Below are 25,607 nucleotides of genomic sequence, written 5' to 3' on the forward strand. Positions count from 1 at the left end.
TTAAACTCCCTAAGCTGTTCGCTAAATATCCGTTTAGGGACAACCTTACGTGTAAGTAGTTTGTTGACGTACAACTGGCCTCAAATGTAAAGCAATGATGATATATAGATGATGATATAAGATGCATTGTGGTTTTTTTCCTAGATATTTCAAAATTAAGTCAATATGTTTGATTATTATCAATCTATATATATAAAAATGAATTTCTGTCTGTCTGTCTGTCTGTCTGTCTGTCTGTTCCCTATAGACTCGAAAACTACTGAACCGATTTACGTGAAACTTGGCAGGTGGGGGTATTGGAGGCCGGGGAAGGTTCCTATTATGATTTGAGACCCCTCCCTCTCTCATGAAGAGCGGGAGGGGCCTCCCAAACAAAAGACAATTTTTTGCATAACTCGAGAACCAATCAAGCAAATGGTATCAAATTGGGCATGGGGTGGTATTTGGGAACGAGGAATATTTCTATGAATATTTGGTACCCCTCCCTCCTCTTAGTGAGGTGATAGGAAGGGGGGAGGGGGTCTACCTTACAATTTTCCATATAACTCGAAAACCAATCAAGATATTGGAACCAAATTTGGCATGGGAGGGTAGTGGAATACGAAGAATGGTTCTATGATTATTTCAGACCCCTACCTCCTTCCAGTGAAGATACAGGAAGCAAGGAGGGGGCTTTCATACCTTTTTAATTGCATAATTTAAAATCTATTTGATCAAATTTGGCTTGGAAGTTTATTTGGGTACAATAAATAGTTCCTTGAATATTTACTACCCTTTCCTCCTTCCAGTGAGGAAATAGAAAGTGGGAGGGGGAGGGGGCTTCTTTACAATTTTCAGCATAATTGGATAGCTAATCAAGCAAATGGAACCAAATTTGGCGTGGACAGGTGTTTGATTACGAGAAATGTTTCTATGATATTTTGAGAACCCTCCGTTCTTCAAGTTGTAAGATCTTAAGGGAGGAGGGTGCTTCCATACAATTCTTACATCACTCGGGAACCTACCCAGCAAATAAAACAAAATTTGGTTTGTAACAAACGGAAACAAATATGACATGAGAACAATCTAACAACCGAGCAAATTGATCAGAATTGGGCATGGGAATGTATTTGAATACACGAAATTTTCAGATCTTGATCCCCTTTTTCCAGGTAGGGGATGATAGGCAGCAAAAGGGGCTCCGATACTAATTTTATGGCACAATTCGACAGCTAATATATCAAACGAAACCAAATTTGGCATGGGTGGGTTTTCGAGTACAAGAAATGTTTTTTCGGTGGTGTAGCACCCCTCTCTTCATTCAGTGGAACGATATTATGGGAAGAGGGTCACTCATATATATTTTTTTTTTTAATTTTGATAACTAATCGAGGAAATGGAACCAAAATTGCATGGAAGCATATTTGTGTACGGGTAATGTTGCTTCGATGGTTTGAGACCCCCTTCTCCTGCCAGAGGGGAGATATAAAGTGGGGAGAGGATCACCTATTTTTCGAATTGCTCGAGAGCTTATCGAGAATGACGCCATATATGATATGGAATCGTATTGGTATATAAGAAGTGTTTTTCTAATGTTATAAGACTCTATTCCTTCCATTAGGGTTAAAGGTATGATGAAGGGGGTCACTCTCACAATTTGTATAATAATTCGAGAACGAATAGGTAAAATGAGAGTCCAATGATGTTATTTTGTTATAGAAAATTTTTCTAGGATAGTTTGAGACCCTCTCTCCAAATAGAGGGACAGCAAAGATTCCATATATTAAAAAAATGGCATAAGCTATAAACTTATGAAGCAAAAAAATCCAGAGTCATAAAAAGAACAAAAACACGGATTAAAAAAAAAATTAAGTTTCCAAATTAAAAAACAATTAAAAAAAAACATTTTAATGATATTGGAATTCAATTTAGAATTTGTGCAAATAAATGAAAAGTTAAAAAAACAGGGACAACAAATTTCAATAATTTTTGGAAGGTGTAGCAAAGCACACCGGGTCAGCTAGTAACTTATAATTTCTAACAACTTTGCTGTTTTAAAATGTTTCAAAGAGTTTTGGAATTGCCAAAAATACATCTCAAACAAGTTTGAAAACAAGCCTGAAGACAATGCAAAGTTGAATACAAGGACTTGAAAAGACTCATATATTGCATGCAAACTTGTTTGCAAAATATTGCTTTTTGTTTCTTTTTGGTGATTGATATCCTATCTGATTGAGTTATATCCTTGTTATAATGCTATCAAAAGGTGCTATAATTTAGTTATCCTTGCATGCACTTTATGAAAAAAAAATTGAGAAAGTTTAACTCGATCCAAGCGACCATGTGCTCGCTTGACTGAAATCCCCAGTCGATAGGTGGTAATAGAGAGCAAGAGATATCAATAGTGGGAAAGATAACATATGCGAGATATATGTACTTGGTGATTCGATAGAAGGTCCAGCAGTTGATCGGTGCAGCTCGGGTCGGTCGATTCCATCACGTTCACCGTGGTGAAATTGGCTAACGTGCCGTTGTACTGAAGCAGAGATTGCAGATTCAAGTCCTGCCGGTGAGCCGATGCATTTTTTCCGAAAAATTCATGATAAGGAGTAGAGATGTACCGAATAGTGGTATTCGGCGAACGGCCGAATACCGAATATTGACCTTTTCAACTATTCGGCCAAACGAATATTCGGCCGAATATTCGGCCGAATATTCGGTCGAATATTCTATTGAGTTTTCAATGAAAAAACCTTGAGCGATTAATTCAATGCTTTCTATTTCTTCCATATTAATGCCCCTCATATTTTAGTCGATTATTTTCAACCAGATGATATTATCGGATGATGATTTTCAAGATATTTTTTAAGTAGGGGTCTTTCTTATTTTTAAAATGTCACCAATAACTGAAAAGATATGTGATGACTTGTCGCTTCTAGGGCGTTTATCACCAAACAGATTGCGTTCCTGTGAAATCTTGGATAAAACATGTCGAAACAGGCGCAAAGCTATTTGAACTTGCTTCTCTGATATTGAATTAGATGAAGGTCGAATTTGAGCAAGATATCTTTAAAATATTTGTGTATAAGATAGATGATCTTCAACCAATTTTTGAAAAAATTGAACACAAAATCTTAAAATTCTTAAAGAGGAAACTCGTGAAGTATTAAACAATATCTGGATATTCCGTCCAGTTTGACTAATCTGGATTCTTTACTGGATTTGTGGGCAAGCCCAAACATATCTACAATGAAAGATAGGCGGATACACCTTAGATGTTATACTGAAACCATAAGTTTTTTATGATTGTGTAGCTTTTACAACATTACTTTTGGATGTTTAATAAATTATCAAAAATTATTTGAAAAAATTTCAAGTCTGTAGAAGATATTCGGCCTATTCGGCCTATCTTGCCGAATACTTAGCTCAACTATTCGGTGAGCCGAATATTCGGCTTAACGGTTTTTTGGCGATATTCGGCGCCGAATATTCGGCCGACCGAATATTCGGTACATCTCTAATAAGGAGTGTATAGAAAATAATTTATATACACATTTTTTTTCAATGTATTGGTTTTTTTTGATGATTCAACAGAAGAAACAATTCGGAAGTGTTTTAAAAAGCTTATTCTTACAGTTTATAAAGAATTACAAGTAAAACAGTAATTATTGGTAATATTCTCGGACTTTCGACTTGACGCGTTTCATTAGGTTTTGTACAGCTGATTGATCACACTTCTTGGCCGCAGCATTCCAATTTTTCTTGAAACCCGCCATGGTCCTGTTGGCCTTACCATTCTTCTTGAAAACTCTCTTGACGATAGCCCAAAATCGTTCTATGGGGCGAAGCGGGGGTAGTTTGGTGGTTTAATATCTGTCTCAACGAAATCTACATCGTTAGCCTCAAACCATCTAAGAGTGGATTTTAACGTAGTGGGCTGACGCCAAATCCTACCAGAACAATGGTGGAGTCGTATGTTTCATATATAGTGGCAGCAACCTTTTCTGCAAACACTCCTTTTGGTAGATATCGGTATTTATTGTTCGTTTTGTAAAGAAACTCGCCGACTTTAATCCGCAGGAGCAAATTGCCTGCCACACAAGCTATTTCTGGCCAATTTTTTCCACCCCAATAGACTTCTCGTGGTCACTCACATCCTCCCCAATAGCTGCAGTGAAGAATTGTGGTCCCGAAAGAGTACTGGAATCTTCTCTTACAAAAGTTTCATCGTCCATGTGAATGCACGCATCTGGCTTCTGCAAAATCCGATGATACAGCTTCCGGGCTCTGGTTTTGGCTCGTGATTGTTGTTCAGCCATTTGTTTGGACACTTTCTGCTTCTTGTATGTCTTCAGGTTGTTCCGCTTCTTGATCTGCTATACTATTCCGATCGATGTCCCAGCTTTTTTTGCCAAATCCCGTATGGACATCGATCGATTCCGGTTGATGAGGTTGATTACCTTACGATCCATATTTGGGTCAGATGGTCCTGGTTTTCTGCCTCTTCCTGGCAAATCATCAAACGTATAGTGTTCCCCGAACTTGTGGATGATGGATTTTACGCTCGCCGGGTGAATGCCGAAACGTTTCGCCACTTCATTCATCGAGATGCCCTTCTATTGCATTCAAGTGCCCAACTTACGAACTTTAACTTATTTTTTAATTCGCGACATTTTGGGAGAAACGAATGTTTCAAACGTAAACAAAGCGCAGATTCACTCTTGACAGATCAAGATGCTACATACAGGTGAGCACAGTAGTGTGCGTTCACGCGTTAGTAAGTAGAAGGCCTAAGTATGTTTATAGTTAATTTTCGATACACTCCTTATTATTGTTCTTTCGCTTATGTTTTTTTTTGTTTTTTTGATACCTCATGTTTCTTTTATACTTTCCATCACCTTCGAAACAATTTTTTTTGTTATTCTCTTCTGATTGGGTGAGGATCTGTAGTTTAAGTTTATCGCTTTAATTTGATTTTCGTTTTCATAGAACTTACTTAGCCTCTCAAAAATCTCAGTTCTCCATTGATTTTGACCATATTGACCTGATTAGCTTCGAAAGGTGAAGCTTATATATTTTAAGAGTCTTTCTTAAACAAATTCAGGAAATGTATTAGTAAATTCATTTTTTATCAAAAGGTACAAACATTGAAGAAAGTTTCAAAATAAAAAAAATAGAGGTAGCATTTAGAGTCACTAGCAACAGATTTTTAATTCCATTGAAAAAAAGTACGGGTTTGAACTGAGTGAAGGAAATTATTCTGTAATGTAAGGAAATTGCAAATAAATAAGTAACATTACAGTAAATCGCTATAAAAACTTACCTAATAGACCAATTCTTTTCAAAATTTCAGACTTTGAGATGGTCACTGACTGCCGGCTTCAAAATAGCACAGAACTTTTCAATTGGCCTTAGTTGCGATGCGTTGTAAAAATTAGAATTTATGTTCTTGGATACAAAAGTGGTTTTTTTTGGCTTCTTAAAATATGTGGAACGAATGACAATATGGCAAAATGGTGTCCTTGTTCGTGTCTAGTTCGTGTAAAAAGCTAACTCCATTATTGGGCCATTTTGATATATTTTGACCTTAACGAGGCAATCAAAAGTTTACAAACTTGATAACAACTCGATGCTATTAAAACGGTCCAAAATGAAAACCAATTTTTTTTTTTTGCGAATTGTGTTTTTGATCCAAAAGTTCACTATAATCCTTTTTAAATACTATTTATACGTATGAAATGCTGTAAAAATTGCGTTCATGGTTAATTTTATCATTAATCATTGGAATATCCTGAAAAATCCAAAAATATATTTGGAAATGGTTTTAGCCAAAACTTCGTATGGAGTCGCTCCGTAGTTTCCTGATCGAAGTATAGAGATTCGACTTAAAACTGTACTCACTCTCTTATAGGTCCTGACCACTAATAAAAGAACCATTCGGACCTCAAATCTGCAAACTCCAAAGTAACGTTAAATTACAAAACAAATAGTTGCAGCACGACTAAATTTTTTTCCTGTTGGAAGCAATGAGTATCTAACTAAAGTAAGAGCAAAATAAATTTGTAGCATTGATCTTAGAGTTACTCTATTTTTTCCATTTTCAAAATTCTCAAGAGAAAATAAAAAATAAGTTCTGAATTCTCCTTACCAGATTCTTTATTTTACCCGGACTTGTCCGGATATTTATAAATCAATTTTGGAAAAATTTGGCCCAACCCGTTTGTCGAAGTTCATTGAAAAAAGCTCGGATTTGGCCCAGATTTTAAGGGAAAACACGAAATCATTTGATACCGAAAAGGTCACTCCAATTTTCTTGTAATGTTTAGAATCAAACCAAAATTTTAGGGTAGTTTTATACATATATTTACTTCAAAAATCAAAAGAAAAGTTTATCGATGGAGCCTTGAGTGTAAAATTGAATGCATTTTTGCTTGATGCCCTACATCAAAGTCATTACAGTAATGTCATCCGGTCCAAATTTTTCAGCTATTTTTCCATTTCTTTAACATGTCCTTCTCGTTTTTGACTATCTTCTTGATCTTCCGAAGTTCCCGCTTCATTATTGCCCAGTACTGCCCCATTAGGTGCAGCTCCAGACAGTTTGGCGGACTAATGTCCTTAGGAACTAAATGGACAGAATTGACCTCATACCACTCCAGGACACTTTTAGAATAGTGGCATGATGCCAAACCTGGTTAAAATAGTGGAGCTTCTTTGTGCTGCTGCAAAAACGGCAAAAAGCGCTTCTCGAGGCACTCAGATTTGTAGATCTGATGCTCACTCCTCAGTTTGAAAGAGCAAATGGCCCGCCAAACGATATATTTGGAGGTGAACTTCGACATTTTATTCTACTCGAATTTGTCGTCCACATCGAATTTGCTCTTGCCGGTGAAAAACTCCAACCCCGGAATTTGCTTAAAATCGGCTTTAATATACGTTTCGTCGTCTATCACACAGAAGCAATATTTTGTCAGCATCTTCTCGTGGAGCTTCCATGACCGAATTTTAGCCGTCGAATGTTGCCGCTCATCACGGTTTGGGAAGCTCTCCAGATCACGACTTGAGACGTTGGGATTTGCTTTAATCATCCACTTCACCTTTCCTACCATCTTTTTGTTCTCCGGTCCTGGTTTTCTTCCAACTCCTTTGCCGTGGTCCATCGTCAAAAACTCCTGGAACGGCTTCAAACTCTGGAGAACGTTTATTGATGCTTGTTTAACCCTTTTTCCAACTGCCGGTGAGACAGGTCAGGAAATTCCAGGTGTTTAAGAAGAATTGGTTCTCTCGACTCGCGTTGGTTCACCTCCATTTTCGTTGAATCGAATCGAAAAACACGACTTCGAGTTTGACAGCATGTAAACAATACACATCTACTAGAAAGTGTGCAAAATTTGGGTGATTTCTACCCAATGGTAAAAAGTTATGCTTGTTGAATGTGTCTCAATAATTCCGTGTTCGCTCTTTATTCTCTTTTTATGCGTAATCATACAATTAATTCAAATTAATCTAGGGGATTTTTTTTTCTATTTTTCGTCCAAAGCGATATTTTTAAACAAGTTTCAGGAATCTGTTCCAAGTTTTTTTTCTCTAGATTTTTATTGAATCGGCTTGCCTTTGATTCGATTTGCTTGACTCATTGTCAGCTTTTTAGATAACATATCAAAATTTGTTCGGCCTAAATGCATGGGCGGAAAGTTTTGGTAACCTAACTATATGAGTGTTTTCGTTATTTTTTTTTATAAAAATTATTAACATTATTTTAATTTTTCTTTTCCATCCACAGTTGTTAAATTCGTCGAAGGCGAAAGGCTGGTGCTCAATCAAGTGCAACGAACTGACATGGGCGGATATCTGTGCATAGCATCGAACGGAGTTCCTCCATCGGTCAGCAAACGGTACGACGTTCAGGTAAACTGTGAGTATCAATTTTTATGTCAATAAAGTTTTTAATTAAGTGACAATTATCATTCCATGGAAAAAGAATCTCAAAACATCTTCAAACGTAATCATGAACAAACTAGAGTAAAATTAAATCTTCTCGAATTCCCTCCGACAAATTACTCATAAATAGGTGCAGCTGCTAAGCTGCACTCCACAATTCAGTTTTAATATTCCAATTAGCTTCTCAATGCAATAATGGTGGAATAAAAATCCTCCTCAATACCATTCTGGGTCATTTGAAATTAATCAAATTACGTTTTGTTTCCATTGCCCATCCCTATGCTCCGGAAAAAGTCCCACCGAGCGTCAAAGCGGATAACCAACTGGTGGCGGCCCCAGTCGAGAGCCACGTTCTGCTCCAGTGTACTGTGGAGGCGTTTCCTGCCCCGCTCAATGGGTGGTACAAAAATGACGGTAAGTAGAGCGGAATATGGCAAAAAGCATTCCGGAACCACTCGCATTTGTACTAGAGGGTACTGACTCGACTGACTCGACCGACTTGACTTGACTCGAACGCCCCCATGCCATGCATGTTCCGGTTTGCTTGGGAGGCCCCACCGACATTCATTCCCAAATTGCGGCACACCCAGATCAGAAATAACTACCATTCAACCACCAACCGAAATAATCGAATAAAAATAGCCAAACTGTGTGCTACTGCTGTGTACATACCACACACCGGATGGATGGCGATCTGATTGACATCGCACGGTGGAGCTAGAGAGTTGATTAAACAATCAATTTCTTAAAAAAAACGGACGTCTGTCATAGGGATTTTGATCAGTGCTAGGATTTGTCCCGAGGTTTGTCCAATTTTCCTGAATATTTCAAATTTGTTCAAAATACACTAAACTTGGAAATTTTTACAGAAAATTGACTGTTTTTGGACTAAGGCAATTTTCGACAAAACCTTAAAAATGACAAAAATGACAAAAATGACAAAAATGACAAAAATGACAAAAATGACAAAAATGACAAAAATGACAAAAATGACAAAAATGACAAAAATGACAAAAATGACAAAAATGACAAAAATGACAAAAATGACAAAAATGACAAAAATGATAAAAATGACAAAAATGACAAAAATGACAAAAATGACAAAAATGACAAAAAATGACAAATTATGTCAAAAATTTATTAAGAAAGTTTATTACTCAATTTTTCAATTAAATTATATTTGAAGCTGATTTAACTTCAGTGTGTTTTGATGCACTTTTTATGATTTCATTACAAAATTGAAATTGTTATAAGCTTTTGAAAAATAGTTCAAAAAATCCTTTACATCATAAAAATATTTTTTTTCAATTTTTAAGCAATTTTTTTAAAACCATTTTGATGAAATTTTCCCCACTATGCACACACCCCTCGGGCTGTTTGCCCAAAACATACACACGAGCCCGAATAATCTTTCGGAGTAATGAGTCTATCGTTCGATCCACATGCACTTTGGCGCATGCAGAGGACTCGTCCGTTTGCCGTTGTTTCGCCCGAATTCCCTAAACAGCTGGAACGTTGTTTTCGAGTGGGTGGATGGCCGACTGACTGCTTAGAGAAGAAATAACGTCACCGGGAATGGGGGGATGATGTGGGCTTGGTTTGACTCTGGCTGGGTGCCCGTGGCTTGCTGTGTGCTTGTTGCCCATTGATATTGATGGTGATGATGATGGCGCGGTGGCATGTTTTCGATTTTTCCAATTTCACAAGCCATTGGGTACGATTTCACATGTAATTTTGATTTATGTTCGCGAGTTGCTGCTGCTATACTTACTTGTTCTGGTGCTTGTGTTTTTTTGTGTTGATCACGAGAGTTGAACATTTTTGGCATACCCAGTGCTGTTCGATAACGGTGACAAGATTTATATATTGTTTCTGTAGTTTTGAGAATTGAGGTAAAGCTTTGAGAAATAGGAATTCAATTACATAACATTCCTTAAAATTACTCAGATTTTTACAGTAAATCTTGTATATAAATCTTGAAAACCATTTACAATTAAGAGTTCTACAATTCTACATCGGAAATTGTTCAACTTTCGAAGTTTTTAACAACATTTCACCTTAACCTCTGTAGCCACCACCTCATCGCAGTTCATACTTAAAATTTTTGTAAGTTATAAAATGACTGATTTTATTGTTTTTCTGGTACAATTGAACGGAATAAATATTTTTCACTTCACAGGGAAACCTATACTGGGGATAAGAAGATAAAAGATATTCAAATATAAAATCTGAGATTTTTTTCTACATGAGGTCCAGAATAAAGTTTAATTATTCACCTGAAAACTTTCTCTGAACAAAAAGCTTCTAATTGTAAACGAAAAAATATTTTAATTGAAGCTCAGACTAAAGGGTGATACGGTCAAAATTTGGTCAATATCAACTTGACGTATTTTTTTCAATTTTGCATTTAAAAAACCTGAACACCCCTCATTTTGAAGGTGAGTGTGTGTGTAGAATGTTGCTCCTATTTTGATTTTGGATTTCACTCTTCAGTTGTCAAGATGCCGTCCAAGGAAGAAGAGCAGCGTATCAAAGTTTTGCTCGCGCATTGCGAAAATCCGTGCTACTCGCACGCAAAGCTGGCAAAAACGCTAAAAGTTGCCAAATCAACCGTTACAAATGTAATTAAAGTGTTTGGGGAACGTTTGTCGTCAGCCAGGAAGTCTGGATCGGGGGGAAATCGAAAACCGGAAGCCACTGAGACGACAAAGAGAGTTGCCGGTAGTTTCAAGCAAAACCCTAACCTCTCTCTCCGAGATGCCGCAAATAAGCTGGGTGTATCGTCTACAACAGTGCATCGAGCCAAAAAACGAGCCGGACTGTCGACTTACAAGAAGGTAGTGACTCCAAATCGCGATGATAAACAAAATACGACGGCCAAAGCGCGATCCCGGAGGCTGTACACGACGATGCTGACGAAGTTTGACTGCGTGGTAATGGACGACGAAACCTACGTCAAAGCCGACTTCAAGCAGCTTCCGGGACAGGAGTTTTATACGGAAGAAGGAAAGGGAAAGGTAGCAGATATTTTCAAGCACATGAAACTGACAAAGTTCGCGAAGAAATATCTGGTTTGGCAAGCCATCTGTACCTGTGGCTTTAAAAGCAGCATTTTTATAGCTTCCGGGACTGACAACCCAGAAATTTACATGAAAGAGTGTTTGAATAAACGTCTGCTGCCTTCCTAAAGAAACACGGTTGTTCCGTACTGTTTTGGCCGGATTTGGCATCTTGCCATTACGGTAAAAAGGCCATGGAGTGGTACGCCGCCAAAAACGTGCAGGTGGATCCCAAGGACAAGAATCCTCCCAACACGCCAGAGCTCCGCCCAATTGAGAAATACTGGGCTATTGTCCAGCGGAACCTAAAGAAGACCAAAAAAACTGCTAAAAACGAGCAGCAGTTCAAAGCAAATTGGCTTTCTGCGAAAAAGAAGGTAGACAAGGTGGCTGTACAAAATCTGATGGCAGGGGTTAAGCGTAAGGCCCGGCAATTCGGATTTGGGAAAGCGGAAGGCTAACTGAATATTTTTCCTAAATTTTATACTTATTAAACTTGAAAAAGAAATTTAATTTGATTTTTTAAATAAACGATTTCACCGATCTACACGTGTTTTCCCTTGACCAAGTTTTGACCATAGCACCCTTTACTTGAAACAAAAATGCTACCCAGCCAACAATTTGGTGTCTAGGTATATCAAAAGATATACGTACCTCTATGTCACTAATCATCGTATATGACGTTAGAAAAATGCTTATACCTACCAAAAGTGGAGGCGATATACATACATGTTTGCATGATTTTCTGATTTACGACTTCGACAAAATCATCTACGATAATATTGCGATGATTGATTTACTTTGGTAGTTTATGTAGCATTGGTGGTATGTAGTACGTTACATTAAACGGATCGTTGTATACACAGTTAGGATTCCGAGATGTTTGACAGTCACAATCAACCTTTATGAGATGTGTGTTGTACTCTTGTACGACTTGAAGCAATGCGACGATCGATTGGCGTTCAAAGTCATTCTCTATGCGAGGTACGTTGCAGTCTTATACAATGTTCAGATATTTGAACTTTGATTGACAATTTAAGTCACGCTTTATGCGAAGTGTGTTGCAGTCTTATACGGTGTTCAGAGATTTGAACATCGATTGACAACTTAAGTCGCATTATATAGGAGGTGAATTGAACTCTTATACGATGTGAGGAAATTTGACGATCGTTTCGATAATAGGATCACACCTTATACGAGGTTGGTTATAATCTAGTACGATTTGAGCTGTAGAACGATTTATTTATGTAGCATGTTATCTCTCATGTTGAGAATGAAATACGATTCCAAAAGCTACTGCCAAATGGGGTTGTTATCAGTTTTTATTTCATAATTAAACAATAAAGACTTAAATATATTAAATAGTTTTTAGTTGACAAAATTATAAATCCACTGACACTGCCTCCAGTCTCGACAACATACCATCAAATTTGATTTCTCTACAATAAAATCCTGCTCCCGCACCCAATCCGACATTTGCAATGTATGCAAAGGCTTCTTCTGCCGATATCTGTCAAAATATGTTTGCTGTTTGAGGGAGGAAATATTCCTGACTGGAATCGTCAAACCATTCAAAGTTATCCCAGGGGACTTTCATTTTTACCAGCAAGCGTAGTTTCTTTTATTTATTTGAAAACCTTAGAAAGAAAAATAAACATTAAGATAAAAGATTTCAAAGTATTTTTTGTTTTAAATTACCTTTTTAGAAACGATTTTTTTCGTCAGCCAACTTGCCAATTTGTACCAATTCGCAACAGACCAACCGAACCGATTACCTCGGTACTTCTGTTTTAGAATCCAGTTGAATCTAGCAGAAAACTGAAACAAAGAACAACATTAAATGAAAATCATGAGTACACCAACTTCTTTCTTACATAATCCACTACTTTTCCGACAGAACCATCTGCCAAGGAATTGAAATTTTTCCATCTGATGTCATCACTAATATGACCAAAGTTTTCACAACTCTCAATGTTTAAAAGTTGAGAATAGCTAGTTCGCGTTACGAATGGTACCACCGAGCGATGTTGATGATGCCGGATTCGGTCAGAATTGTTTGTGTTGGTCAGAGAATTTTTGATGACCGCAAGTCTTGGGTGTGCTTGATGTTTATTACAATTTTCGTGCTTTTCCATCTTCCATTGAAGCTTCCTCTGTCACTTCCGCGGGATTTTACCAAGTCGTCATCATCAGCATAACTCTTCGAAAGAGAAGTTCTATTTATAATACGTTATTAATAACTACGTTGTGTGTTTTCACTTACCTTAAATTAATCTTGGCTACTGAAATCGGCTCGTAGGGAGTCACACACTCAGCCCAATATGCAGCTCCGGCGAAACCTCGAAAACACAAAAAAAAAACTGCTCAGTTTTGGTCGGTGTTGCTGTTTTGTTTTCAAGCATATTCGCGCCTGGCCGACAGTTACACGAAACGTTAAAGTTACTCATTTTAATTATAAATCTTAACCGAAATTGATTTACCCTTTATGTGGTGTTGGATAATATTTAATCAAAATCAATCATATCAAGCATATTCTGTACTATTTTTTAATGATTCTGTTTGTCGTCAATAACGATTTCGACACAGAAGAAATTCATGTGCGAGTAAAATGTATCCTAAGAATTTTTCAGCGATTATTATAAGATTTTATTTGACATCGATCGTACTATGTAGGACTTGATCCAGCATATCGTAACTATATCGTATTTCATTCGGTTTTAACATCTTCTACGATGAATATACGATATGGACGAATGCTAAGTGCTGCTATTTACGCTATGCTATTTACGAATCCGATTTGAGTTGCATCCATATACAAGTTTGCTGATGATTTCTTTTACGATTTCATGTTGGCTGGGTATCGAATGTCCAAATGTGGAAGCTTCTAAGAACTCGTAAAGGCTGAACTATTATTTTTATGATCCGTTATTTTCGAGAAATAAAAATAGCTTCGAATAGTTTAACTTTTGACTAAACTTTAACTTTCAGTGAAATTTCATTTCAATGAAATATTTTTTAAAATTCATGATTTTACCGCGGAATTCTTTCCATTGAGAATGATGAACAAAAGTGGAGCAAAATTATTAAAAATTAACAATTATCTACATGTTATCATTTTACTTAACCTTCCAAAGTCGTTCGGGTCAATATGACCCGAAGCGCACATTCAAATCATCATAACTCTTCGAGAAAAAATCGCAAAAATTTGATTTTAAAAACCTTTCTGGGGAATCACGAAATACACAACCTGTAGTACCATGCAAGTTCCTGTGACCACCGGAAGTGCTCCCTCAAAAAATTCCGTAATTAGGCTGTTCGGGTCTATATGACCCGAGAGTTTGCGTAAGTTCCCCTGGCCGCAAATATTGACCGATTTAGATGAATTTTAGTTCATTGTATAGATAATTTATTCTAGTTTCTCAATATTGAAGAAATAAGTCGAAATATTTTATGAGATCACCAGTAGCTGATTCGAAATGAAAAATGTCCCGAAAAAGAGCTCTTTTTAGAATACTTATAACTTGTGACAGAATCCAAATATTGCGCTGATTTTATAATTTTTGTCAAGAATAAATCTATCCATGGATGTATAAATTTTTGGTGGTCCAAAGGAAGTTTTGGCCGCTATCCCGGAACTTCCGGTAGAAAAAATTCTTACTTAAAAAAAGTCACAAAATTTTGGCTTTGCATTGCTGTATCTCGCTTACCAATGGAGCGATTCTCATAATTCAAATTTTAATTTTTTTTCGTTAACTTCATTATTATTTTTGTAGAACATAGTTGGTTCCTCAAAAATCTCAGTTGTTCAGTATATAGAAATGAAACTCACATCTTTTTTGTCATTTTTCAAACTCCCCCTCGTGTCGGAGGGTTTACGGGATTTTGTTAGCGTGATTTCTCTAAAATTTGAACTCAAATTGGTCACTTTTTATATACCTAGAGATTCATTAGAATCTCCTCTTTCGATTGACATACTTTTTGTGTGGTGTTTTGAAAATTTGTAGCAACGTTTTTCGAATTTTCTGAAAGCTGTCAGATTTCAACCAGTTTGGCCCACATTTTCAGCAGGTTGGTGTACAAATCTCGCACCCCTCACGTAGCCGCGGGAGAAACAAATCCTTTAGCTCTCTTTTTGTCGCTCACCAAATCTACCACCCAACCCAGCAGCAGGAGGAACTGCCGTCTCGCCGCGTGGTTTGTTGATTGATTGTGCTGATGCTGATAACGAAATGAATGTTTTATTGTTGTTGGTATTGCTTGAATCTTTTTGCCTTTCTAACAGAAAGGTTTGGTTATCGGTCGATTGGGGAGATCATTAATTATGGGTCTTAGGCATACCTTTATAGGTACCTATCGACTCAGCTCGACGAGTTCTGTTGATGTCCGTGGATTTGTATGTGCCATTTTAAAAATGTCAAGAACGTTTTTGCGAAACTGGGCTGCGCAATTAAAATGATTTTAGTCTCAAAAGAATGCATTTTTTTTCCTACACAACCCTTTCAAAAACGGGAAAAAAACAAAATAGTTGAAACCGTTTTCTTTACGAAATACATATCATACTTATTATGGCATAAAAAAAAGTTGCTAGTGGCGCCTCGAAGCAGCAGCACCAGCAATCATTTATAAATTAGAGATAATCAAAATAAAAAATTAAAATTTACTGACTCGAGAATTGAACCGAAACCCTTCAGATCCAAAGTTGCAAGCGCTATCCAATAAACCATCGGCACGCTTGATAAAGAGCGGCTCAAACTCAAATAGGTAAAAGGCATTACTAAGACGCACCGTGGTCTGGGCAGTTTCTCAGTCTGCTGGGGCAAATACGGCAACAGTGTTTATATCTTACACTTCTTGCTTTTCAATGCAGCAAATGGCGGATGGGCGTTTCCTTCAGAGTCCGCCATGCCTATTAGACACTATAATTTCATATATGAAATTATAGTGTCTATAGCCATGCCGGGTGTCAACAAAATGCAGAGCCGTACAGAAAACTGCGTTGGGGGGGAATTTATATGAAGATCTTATGACCCTCGTTTTTTTTACCCGCGTTGAAGAATGAATTTATGTTTTTTTTTTCATTTCTACATACTCATACATAATTTAGATTCAATTTCAGATGCAGAATTCAGATTCAGTTTTCAAATTCAGGATACAGGTTTAGGAATCAGAATTCAGGATTCAGAATTCAAAATTCAGATTCAGAACTCATATTCAGATTCAGAATTTAGATTCAGAATTCATATTCAGAATTCAGATTAAGAATTCAGATTAAGAATTCAGATTCAGAATTCAGATTCAGAATTCAGATTCAGAATTCAGATTCAGAATTCAGATTCAGAATTCAGATTCAGAATTCAGATTCAGAATTCAGATTCAGAATTCAGATTCAGAATTCAGATTCAGAATTCAGATTCAGAATTCAGATTCAGAATTCAGATTCAGAATTCAGATTCAGAATTCAGATTCAGAATTCAGATTCAGAATTCAGATTCAGAATTCAGATTCAGAATTCAGATTCAGAATTCAGATTCAGAATTCAGATTCAGAATTCAGATTCAGAATTCAGATTCAGAATTCAGATTCAGAATTCAGATTCAGAATTCAGATTCAGAATTCAGATTCAGAATTCAGATTCAGAATTCAGATTCAGAATTCAGATTCAGAATTCAGATTCAGAATTCAGATTCAGAATTCAGATTCAGAATTCAGATTCAGAATTCAGATTCAGAATTCAGATTCAGAATTCAGATTCAGAATTCAGATTCAGAATTCAGATTCAGAATTCAGATTCAGAATTCAGATTCAGAATTCAGATTCAGAATTCAGATTCAGAATTCAGATTCAGAATTCAGATTCAGAATTCAGATTCAGAATTCAGATTCAGAATTCAGATTCAGAATTCAGATTCAGAATTCAGATTCAGAATTCAGATTCAGAATTTATGTAAATTTATTTTCGGCATATCGGTGAAAAATTTAGATTCATGGAGAAAGAATATCAGAATTAAAAATTGATGAAGCTGGTTGTTGCGAGGTAAAGTATGGTGTACGTTAATAAATTTTCCTTGCAAAAATGTTCTTTCGCTCTTTTCATCATCCGTAAAATTTCTCCTCACTTTATCAATTTTCAATTCTGGAATTGTTTCTCCAAGAATACCAATTTTCACAGTTTTTGATAAATTTGCGATGACTTAAAGATCATTACGCATGAAAACACGATTTTGTTTTGTGAAATCCTTTTTTCACATTTTTTCTGAAATTAAGTTTGCTGCATACTTTTAGGGGTAAAACCATACTACTAAAAGTTGTAAAATCCGAAATCATAAAAAAAAATTTTGGATGGAAGAAATTTCAATGTTGAAAACCGCGTGATGCAAAACAATCAAAATGAGATTCAGATTCAGAATTCAGATTCAGAATTCAGATTCAGAATTCAGATTCAGAATTCAGATTCAGAATTCAGATTCAGAATTCAGATTCAGAATTCAGATTCAGAATTCAGGTTCAGAATTCAGATTCAGAATTCAGATACAGAATTCAGATTCAGAATTCAGATTCAGAATTCAGATTCAGAATTCAGATTCAGAATTCAGAATTCAGATTCAGAATTCAGATTCAGAATTCAGATTCAGAATTCAGATTCAGAATTCAGATTCAGAATTCAGATTCAGAATTCAGATTCAGAATTCAGATTCAGAATTCAGATTCAGAATTTAGATTCAGAATTCAGATTCAGAATTCAGATTCAGAATTCAGATTCAGAATTTAGATTCAGAATTCAGATTCAGAATTCAGATTCAGAATTCAGATTCAGAATTTAGATTCAGAATTCAGATTCAGAATTCAGATTCAGAATTCAGATTCAGAATTCAGATTCAGAATTCAGATTCAGAATTCAGATTCAGAATTCAGATTCAGAATTCAGATTTAGAATTCAGATTCAGAATTCAGATTCAGAATTCAGATTCAGAATTCAGATTCAGAATTCAGATTCAGAATTCAGATTCAGATTTCAGATTCAGAATTCAGATTCAGAATTCAGATTCAGAATTCAGATTCAGAATTCAGATTCAGAATTCAGATTCAGAATTCAAATTCAGAATTCAGATACAGAATTCAGATTCAGAATTCAGATTCAGAATTCAGATTCAGAATTCAGATTCAGAATTCAGATTCAGAATTCAGATTCAGAATTCAGATTCAGAATTCAGATTCAGAATTCAGATTCAGAATTCAGATTCAGAATTCAGATTCAGAATTCAGATTCAGAATTCAGATTCAGAATTCAGATTCAGAATTCAGATTCAGAATTCAGATTCAGAATTCAGATTCAGAATTCAGATTCAGAATTCAGATTCAGAATTCAGATTCAGAATTCAGATTCAGAATTCAGATTCAGAATTCAGATTCAGAATTCAGATTCAGAATTCAGATTCAGAATTCAGATTCAGAATTCAGATTCAGAATTCAGATTCAGAATTCAGATTCAGAATTCAGATTCAGAATTCAGATTCAGAATTCAGATTCAGAATTCAGATTCAGAATTCAGATTCAGAATTCAGATTCAGAATTCAGATTCAGAATTCAGATTCAGAATTCAGATTCAGAATTCAGATTCAGAATTCAGATTCAGAATTCAGATTCAGAATTCAGATTCAGAATTCAGATTCAGAATTCAGATTCAGAATTCAGATTCAGAATTCAGATTCAGAATTCAGATTCAGAATTCAGATTCAGAATTTATGTAAATTTATTTTCGGCATATCGGTGAAAAATTTAGATTCATGGAGAAAGAATATCAGAATTAAAAATTGATGAAGCTGGTTGTTGCGAGGTAAAGTATGGTGTACGTTAATAAATTTTCCTTGCAAAAATGTTCTTTCGCTCTTTTCATCATCCGTAAAATTTCTCCTCACTTTATCAATTTTCAATTCTGGAATTGTTTCTCCAAGAATACCAATTTTCACAGTTTTTGATAAATTTGCGATGACTTAAAGATCATTACGCATGAAAACACGATTTTGTTTTGTGAAAACCTTTTTTCACATTTTTTCTGAAATTAAGTTTGCTGCATACTTTTAGGGGTAAAACCATACTACTAAAAGTTGTAAAATCCGAAATCATAAAAAAAAATTTTGGATGAAAGAAATTTCAATGTTGAAAACCGCGTGATGCAAAACAATCAAAATGAGATTCAGATTCAGAATTCAGATTCAGAATTCAGATTCAGAATTCAGATTCAGAATTCAGATTCAGAATTCAGATTCAGAATTCAGATTCAGAATTCAGATTCAGAATTCAGATTCAGAATTCAGGTTCAGAATTCAGATTCAGAATTCAGATACAGAATTCAGATTCAGAATTCAGATTCAGAATTCAGATTCAGAATTCAGATTCAGAATTCAGAATTCAGATTCAGAATTCAGATTCAGAATTCAGATTCAGAATTCAGATTCAGAATTCAGATTCAGAATTCAGATTCAGAATTCAGATTCAGAATTCAGATTCAGAATTCAGATTCAGAATTCAGATTCAGAATTCAGATTCAGAATTCAGATTCAGAATTCGGATTCAGAATTCAGATTCAGAATTCAGATTCAGAATTCAGATTCAGAATTCAGATTCAGAATTCAGATTCAGAATTCAGATTCAGAATTCAGATTCAGAATTCAGATTCAGAATTCAGATTCAGAATTCAGATTCAGAATTCAGATTCAGAATTCAGATTCAGAATTCAGATTCAGAATTCAGATTCAGAATTCAGATTCAGAATTCAGATTCAGAATTCAGATTCAGAATTCAGATTCAGAATTCGGATTCAGAATTCAGATTCAGAATTCAGATTCAGAATTCAGATTCAGAATTCAGATTCAGAATTCAGATTCAGAATTCAGATTCAGAATTCAGATTCAGAATTCAGATTCAGAATTCAGATTCAGAATTCAGATTCAGAATTCAGATTCAGAATTCAGATTCAGAATTCAGATTCAGAATTCAGATTCAGAATTCAGATTCAGAATTCAGATTCAGAATTCAGATTCAGAATTCAGATTCAGAATTCAGATTCAGAATTCAGATTCAGAATTCAGATTCAGAATTCAGATTCAGAATTCAGATTCAGAATTCAGATTCAGAATTCAGATTCAGAATTCAGATTCAGAATTCAGATTCAGAATTCAGATTCAGAATTCAGATTCAGAATTCAGATTCAGAATTCAGATTCAGAATTCAGATTCAGAATTCAGATTCAGAATTCAGATTCAGAATTCAGATTCAGAATTCAGATTCAGAATTCAGATTCAGAATTCAGATTCAGAATTCAGATTCAGAATTCAGATTCAGAATTCAGATTCAGAATTCAGATTCAGAATTCAGATTCAGAATTCAGATTCAGAATTCAGATTCAGAATTCAGATTCAGAATGCAGATTTAGAATTCAAATTCAGAGTTCAAATTCAGAATTCAGATTGAGAATTCAGATTTAGAATTCTGATTAAGAATTCGGATTAAAGATCAACCTGGAATTTGAATATATTCAAATATTAGACTAAGTGTTGTAACTCAAAATTCAAACTTTAGAATCAGAATAAGATTTCAGATTTAGTTTCCAGAATGAGATTAATCATTTAATAGTCATATTACTTTCCCCTCCTTTTGTGGGAATTTTTCCTCTATGCATGGTTGAGCTCTAAAAAAGGTATCATGCTAGGGCACGCGTCACGGCTATCCATCAATATTGTAGTTGGTTTTACTTATTCAGTAAAAAAAAGCATAAAAAAACAGTAAGATTCGAACCGTGACCAGCAACGTGAAAGTTCTGGTTGCTACCACGGCACCATTTCAGCGTGTTATAAATCTTGGAAATTCTACTGTTTAAATACCATTCTTTCCATACATAAAATGAGCTCCTTACATACCAGTTCGCTTTTCCCCAAAAAAACGTACCAGGCATCATTTTTTTATATTGAGATTGGAATTTTTCGTGTTTGAATATCTGAAATCATTCTTATATGATTCAGAGGGAAGGAATCTATCATGTATATTCTATATTATTTTATATATTTCCAAATATAATTTAAACTCTGTTAGAAAGGCTCCAATCCACTGTTAAGTGTATTAAATCGGGTTTTTTATATTTTATATTACAAATATTTTAATGGATGGGCAACATTTCTAAAGTTCACGTCCATGATTCCAGATTCAGATTCAGAATGCAGATTGCAGATTTGAGATTTCAGATTTTAGATTTCAGATTTCAGATTTCAGATTCAGATTCAGATTCAGATTTCAGATTCAGATTTCAGATTCAGATTTCAGATTCAGATCTGAAATCTGAAATCTGAATCTGAATCTGAATCTGAAATCTGAAATCTGAATCTGAATCTGAATCTGAAATCTGAAATCTGAAATCTAAAATCTGAAATCTCAAATCTGCAATCTGCATTCTGAATGTGAATCTGGAATCATGGACGTGAACTTTAGAAATGTTGCCCATCCATTAAAATATTTGTAATATAAAATATAAAAAAAGATTCAAGCAATACCAACAACAATAAAACATTCATTTCGTTATCAGCATCAGCACAATCAATCAACAAACCACGCGGCGAGACGGCAGTTCCTCCTGCTGCTGGGTTGGGTGGTAGATTTGGTGAGCGACAAAAAGAGAGCTAAAGGATTTGTTTCTCCCGCGGCTACGTGAGGGGTGCGAGATTTGTACACCAACCTGCTGAAAATGTGGGCCAAACTGGTTGAAATCTGACAGCTTTCAGAAAATTCGAAAAACGTTGCTACAAATTTTCAAAACACCACACAAAAAGTATGTCAATCGAAAGAGGAGATTCTAATGAATCTCTAGGTATATAAAAAGTGACCAATTTGAGTTCAAATTTTAGAGAAATCAGGCTAACAAAATCCCGTAAACCCTCCGACACGAGGGGGAGTTTGAAAAATGACAAAAAAGATGTGAGTTTCATTTCTATATACTGAACAACTGAGATTTTTGAGGAACCAACTATGTTCTACAAAAATAATAATGAAGTTAACGAAAAAAAATTAAAATTTGAATTATGAGAATCGCTCCATTGGTAAGCGAGATACAGCAATGCAAAGCCAAAATTCTGTGACTTTTTTTAAGTAAAAATTTTTTCTACCGGAAGTTCCAGGATAGCGGCCAAAACTTCCTTTGGACCACCAAAAATTTATACATCCATGGATAGATTTATTCTTGACAAAAATTATAAAATCAGCGCAATATTTGGATTCTGTCACAAGTTATAAGTATTCTAAAAAGAGCTCTTTTTAGGGACTTTTTTCATTTCGATCAGCTACTGGTGATCTCATAGAATATATTGACTTTTTTTTTCGATATTGAGAAACTAGAATAAATTATCTATACAATGAATTAAAATTCATCTAAATCGGTCAATATTTGCGGCCAGTAGAACGTACGTAAACTACAGGTCAAATTTATCTAAAATAGATTTGTACGGAAATTTTGCGAACGGCTTTGGAAGGTTAATAATACTTAATCACGGTTAATAACCGATTTGATCTTAAATTTATGTTTGAACTCGGATTTTACTTTTTTTCAAATGCAGTGTTATTTCTTATGTATCCTGTTCCTGTGGACTGATTATAATGTCCGAAGCTTTAAATTCTGGTATGATTCGAAATATCGATATTTTATTCTTCGAAAATATTTATTTAAATTTTGTAAACGAGATTGCTTTCAATTTGTTCTAAAGAAAATTTATTGTTTTGAATATTATTTCTTGCTAAGTTTGAACTTTGAAAAACCCCCCATGAACAGGTCCTTCGCACGAGCCTGAAAGGAACAGAGGGTTTTTATTTTAAGTAAGCATGAGGTTCTAAAAGAAGCAAATAAGTATTAGACAGGGGATATATGTAGAAAGCCGGATCTAATTAAAATACTTGAGAAATTTGGGTTTACGTCTTTATTCGTTACTGCCTTGAAAAGATCTTACAAGAATCCAATTATTACTTGCTAGCCTAATTATTTATTACTAAATCCTAACTCCTACATATATTACAACAGATCAACTAAGAGCAAGTTCACTGGTGTTGGGAAAAAGTGGTAGAAATTTTGACATTTTGAGAATTTCGCCATGCAAAAATGATTTCAAGATCCTTGGGCGTTGTATTTTTTTACAACACTGTTTCTATTTCAGCCGTAGGTGATAGAAAAATTGCTATTTTTGCATCACAGCATGCAAAAATACAACACTTGTTGTAAAAAAACTAAAAGTCAGCAGATCTTGAAAATGTTTTTGCATGGGAAAATTTTCAAAATGTGCCGTAAGTGTCAAAATTTCTACCACTTTTTCCCAACACCAGTGAACTTGCTCTAACTGGTCGCAGTGATAGGTACCAAACAGAAGAAAAAAAAAAGAGTCCTTCACCTTCACTATATAGTGTTCTTATTTTCAATTCCCTTAAATTCACCGTCAACGTTAACTGGCCAATTTAAAATATGTATCTGTTTCCAACCGCCCCACAATTGTCGGAGAACTTATGCACCACAAAATTTCTTGGCCATAAAAAATTACTACCTACTTTTTTCGAGAAACAGTTACCCAGTTACCCGAAAATGGAGGTCTGCTGCTGAGAGCAGTTTTACGATCGCCACTATTTCGGATTTCCGCTTCAGTTCTTCAGCAACAGCAGCAGCAGCCAAAACGATTTAAACATCCAACAACATAACAACAACAACAACAACAACAACAACAACAGTCCCTCGAAGCAATCAGCTAGGAAGGTTCTTGTTCCTTATTTTAGAAGGAAAAAAGCTCCCTCAGACCGAAGACCGTGACTGAACGCTACCGGATCAAGATTAATTCGTTACAGACGATTAAAGCCAAACCATGACCAGGCACATTTCCGGCGAAAACTCGCTCCATTACACGAAACGAAGCTCTGAACAGACCAGGAAGTGTACCCCGGTAGCCATAACTTCTTCATTTTCGGTTTCCGACTTACCGTTTTTCTACCGCTTTTCTTTTCTTTCCGCAGGAGTCAAACTGTACGAGGGCGAGAAGTACGTCATCAGCGAGGAAAAGCTCAATGCCTACACCTGGCAGCTGAATTTGACGGTGAAAAACCTCCAGAAGGGCGACTTCGGGGCGTACGTGTGTTCCAGCATCAACGCACTCGGGAAGTCGGACTCCCGGATCCGGTTGCAGGGTAAGTTTTGGGGGACAACCTTTTTCCTGATAACGATTTTAAAATTGAGATTTGTGCTGGCTAATGTTGTTTAGCTTCGCTCTGTCGAGAACAAGGTGAACGTTTCGTTTGGACAGATTTATATGGGTCTTAATGCGGTGGAGTTTAACGAGCAATCAACAAGTGAAAACCAGACTCTGGAAATTTTGTGATTTGAGGAACTTAAGGCTGTGTTTTCATAGAATAATTCAAATGATCTGAAATCTATGTGGTTTCTCTTGGATTCAATGCAGTTGAGAATAATACCAACCAAGAAGAAATAAATGAGTAGTTAAAACAGTTCCAACTCAACCCCTTAGGTCTGAATCAGGTATGAGATCAGGATCTGGATTAAAATCAGGACTGAAAGAAGGATAATCAGCGTCAGGTATTAATTAAACTGAAGGTTATATTTTGGATTGGAATCAGGCTCAGGATAAGGAACAAGATCAGAATCTAGGCCAGGATTTGAATCAAGACTACAATTGGGATCAGGCAAGGCCATGCGAACGGGGGGGTTTTAGGGGTTTAACCCCCCTCCCTCCCCCGCCATGAAGATTATTTCAATTCAATTTTCCAGTACAAAAAAAATGAATTTACAGGGAAATCACTTGATCCCAAAAGGTGTTTAAAAATAAGTGTTAACAAACATGTCAGAAAATTGACTCGCCTCCGGCAGAATTTCATCTTAAATCACTCTATAGGACTAAGACATTTCATTTGACGACTGTATATTGCGTTGACTAAGCAAATCAATTATAGATTTCGATTTGCAATTCAGTTATCCTTTTGTATTGAAACTAATATCTTGAAACACAAAAACCTTAACTCGTGTTTGGAACGGGTTTTTACTGAGAAGACTAACTAAAATTTGAAACCAACCATTGAACTTCAAAATTCATTCAAAGAATACAAATTCTAAGTTTCACAAGTTTCTAACCATGTGACAGGTGTTGAACACTCACGATAGTCAACAGATTTAGTAATATGAATAACCAGTGTCGATGACTCTATAACATCACTCTGATTCTAAAAAAAAGGGTAAAAGTAATCCCAAATTTTAAACTGGTATGAAATATTTCTCAAGAAACCAATTTCAGCCTCAATTGTATTTCGTGTTTCTCATTCTTCTGAATCCTTCACTCTAAATTCAAAATCGTTTTGATAATTTACTCAAGGCCAAGGTTGCCAAAATCACAGAATAATCTGTATTATCACAGAATTTTGAGCAAAATTTCGAAACAGAATCTTTGTCATAGATAACAGATATTTTTAAATTTTCACTGAATTCACAGATTTTTAAAAGATTGTAGAGATTTCCAAAATTATAAATTTTTACTTTATTCTACTTTTTCTACTTTTTTTCTGACACTTATTGATAAAAATATGAAAACAAGGTAATGTGAAT

At 35.5% G+C, this 25,607-nt stretch overlaps 1 protein-coding gene across 1 annotated transcript in view; it reads left to right on the forward strand.

Moving 5' to 3' along the window:
• LOC129741928 (protein amalgam-like) overlaps positions 1 to 25,607 on the forward strand; it is a 264,878-nt gene that overhangs the window by 210,533 nt on the left and 28,738 nt on the right. Inside the window, exons 7-9 of the mRNA XM_055733744.1 lie at positions 7,763 to 7,894; positions 8,215 to 8,334; positions 24,011 to 24,181. Coding sequence (XP_055589719.1) covers positions 7,763 to 7,894; positions 8,215 to 8,334; positions 24,011 to 24,181 — 423 coding nt within the window. The remainder of the gene's footprint in view (positions 1 to 7,762; positions 7,895 to 8,214; positions 8,335 to 24,010; positions 24,182 to 25,607) is intronic.

The sequence above is a fragment of the Uranotaenia lowii genome, chromosome 2 (assembly GCF_029784155.1).
Source record: "Uranotaenia lowii strain MFRU-FL chromosome 2, ASM2978415v1, whole genome shotgun sequence".
Taxonomy (NCBI): domain Eukaryota; kingdom Metazoa; phylum Arthropoda; class Insecta; order Diptera; family Culicidae; genus Uranotaenia; species Uranotaenia lowii.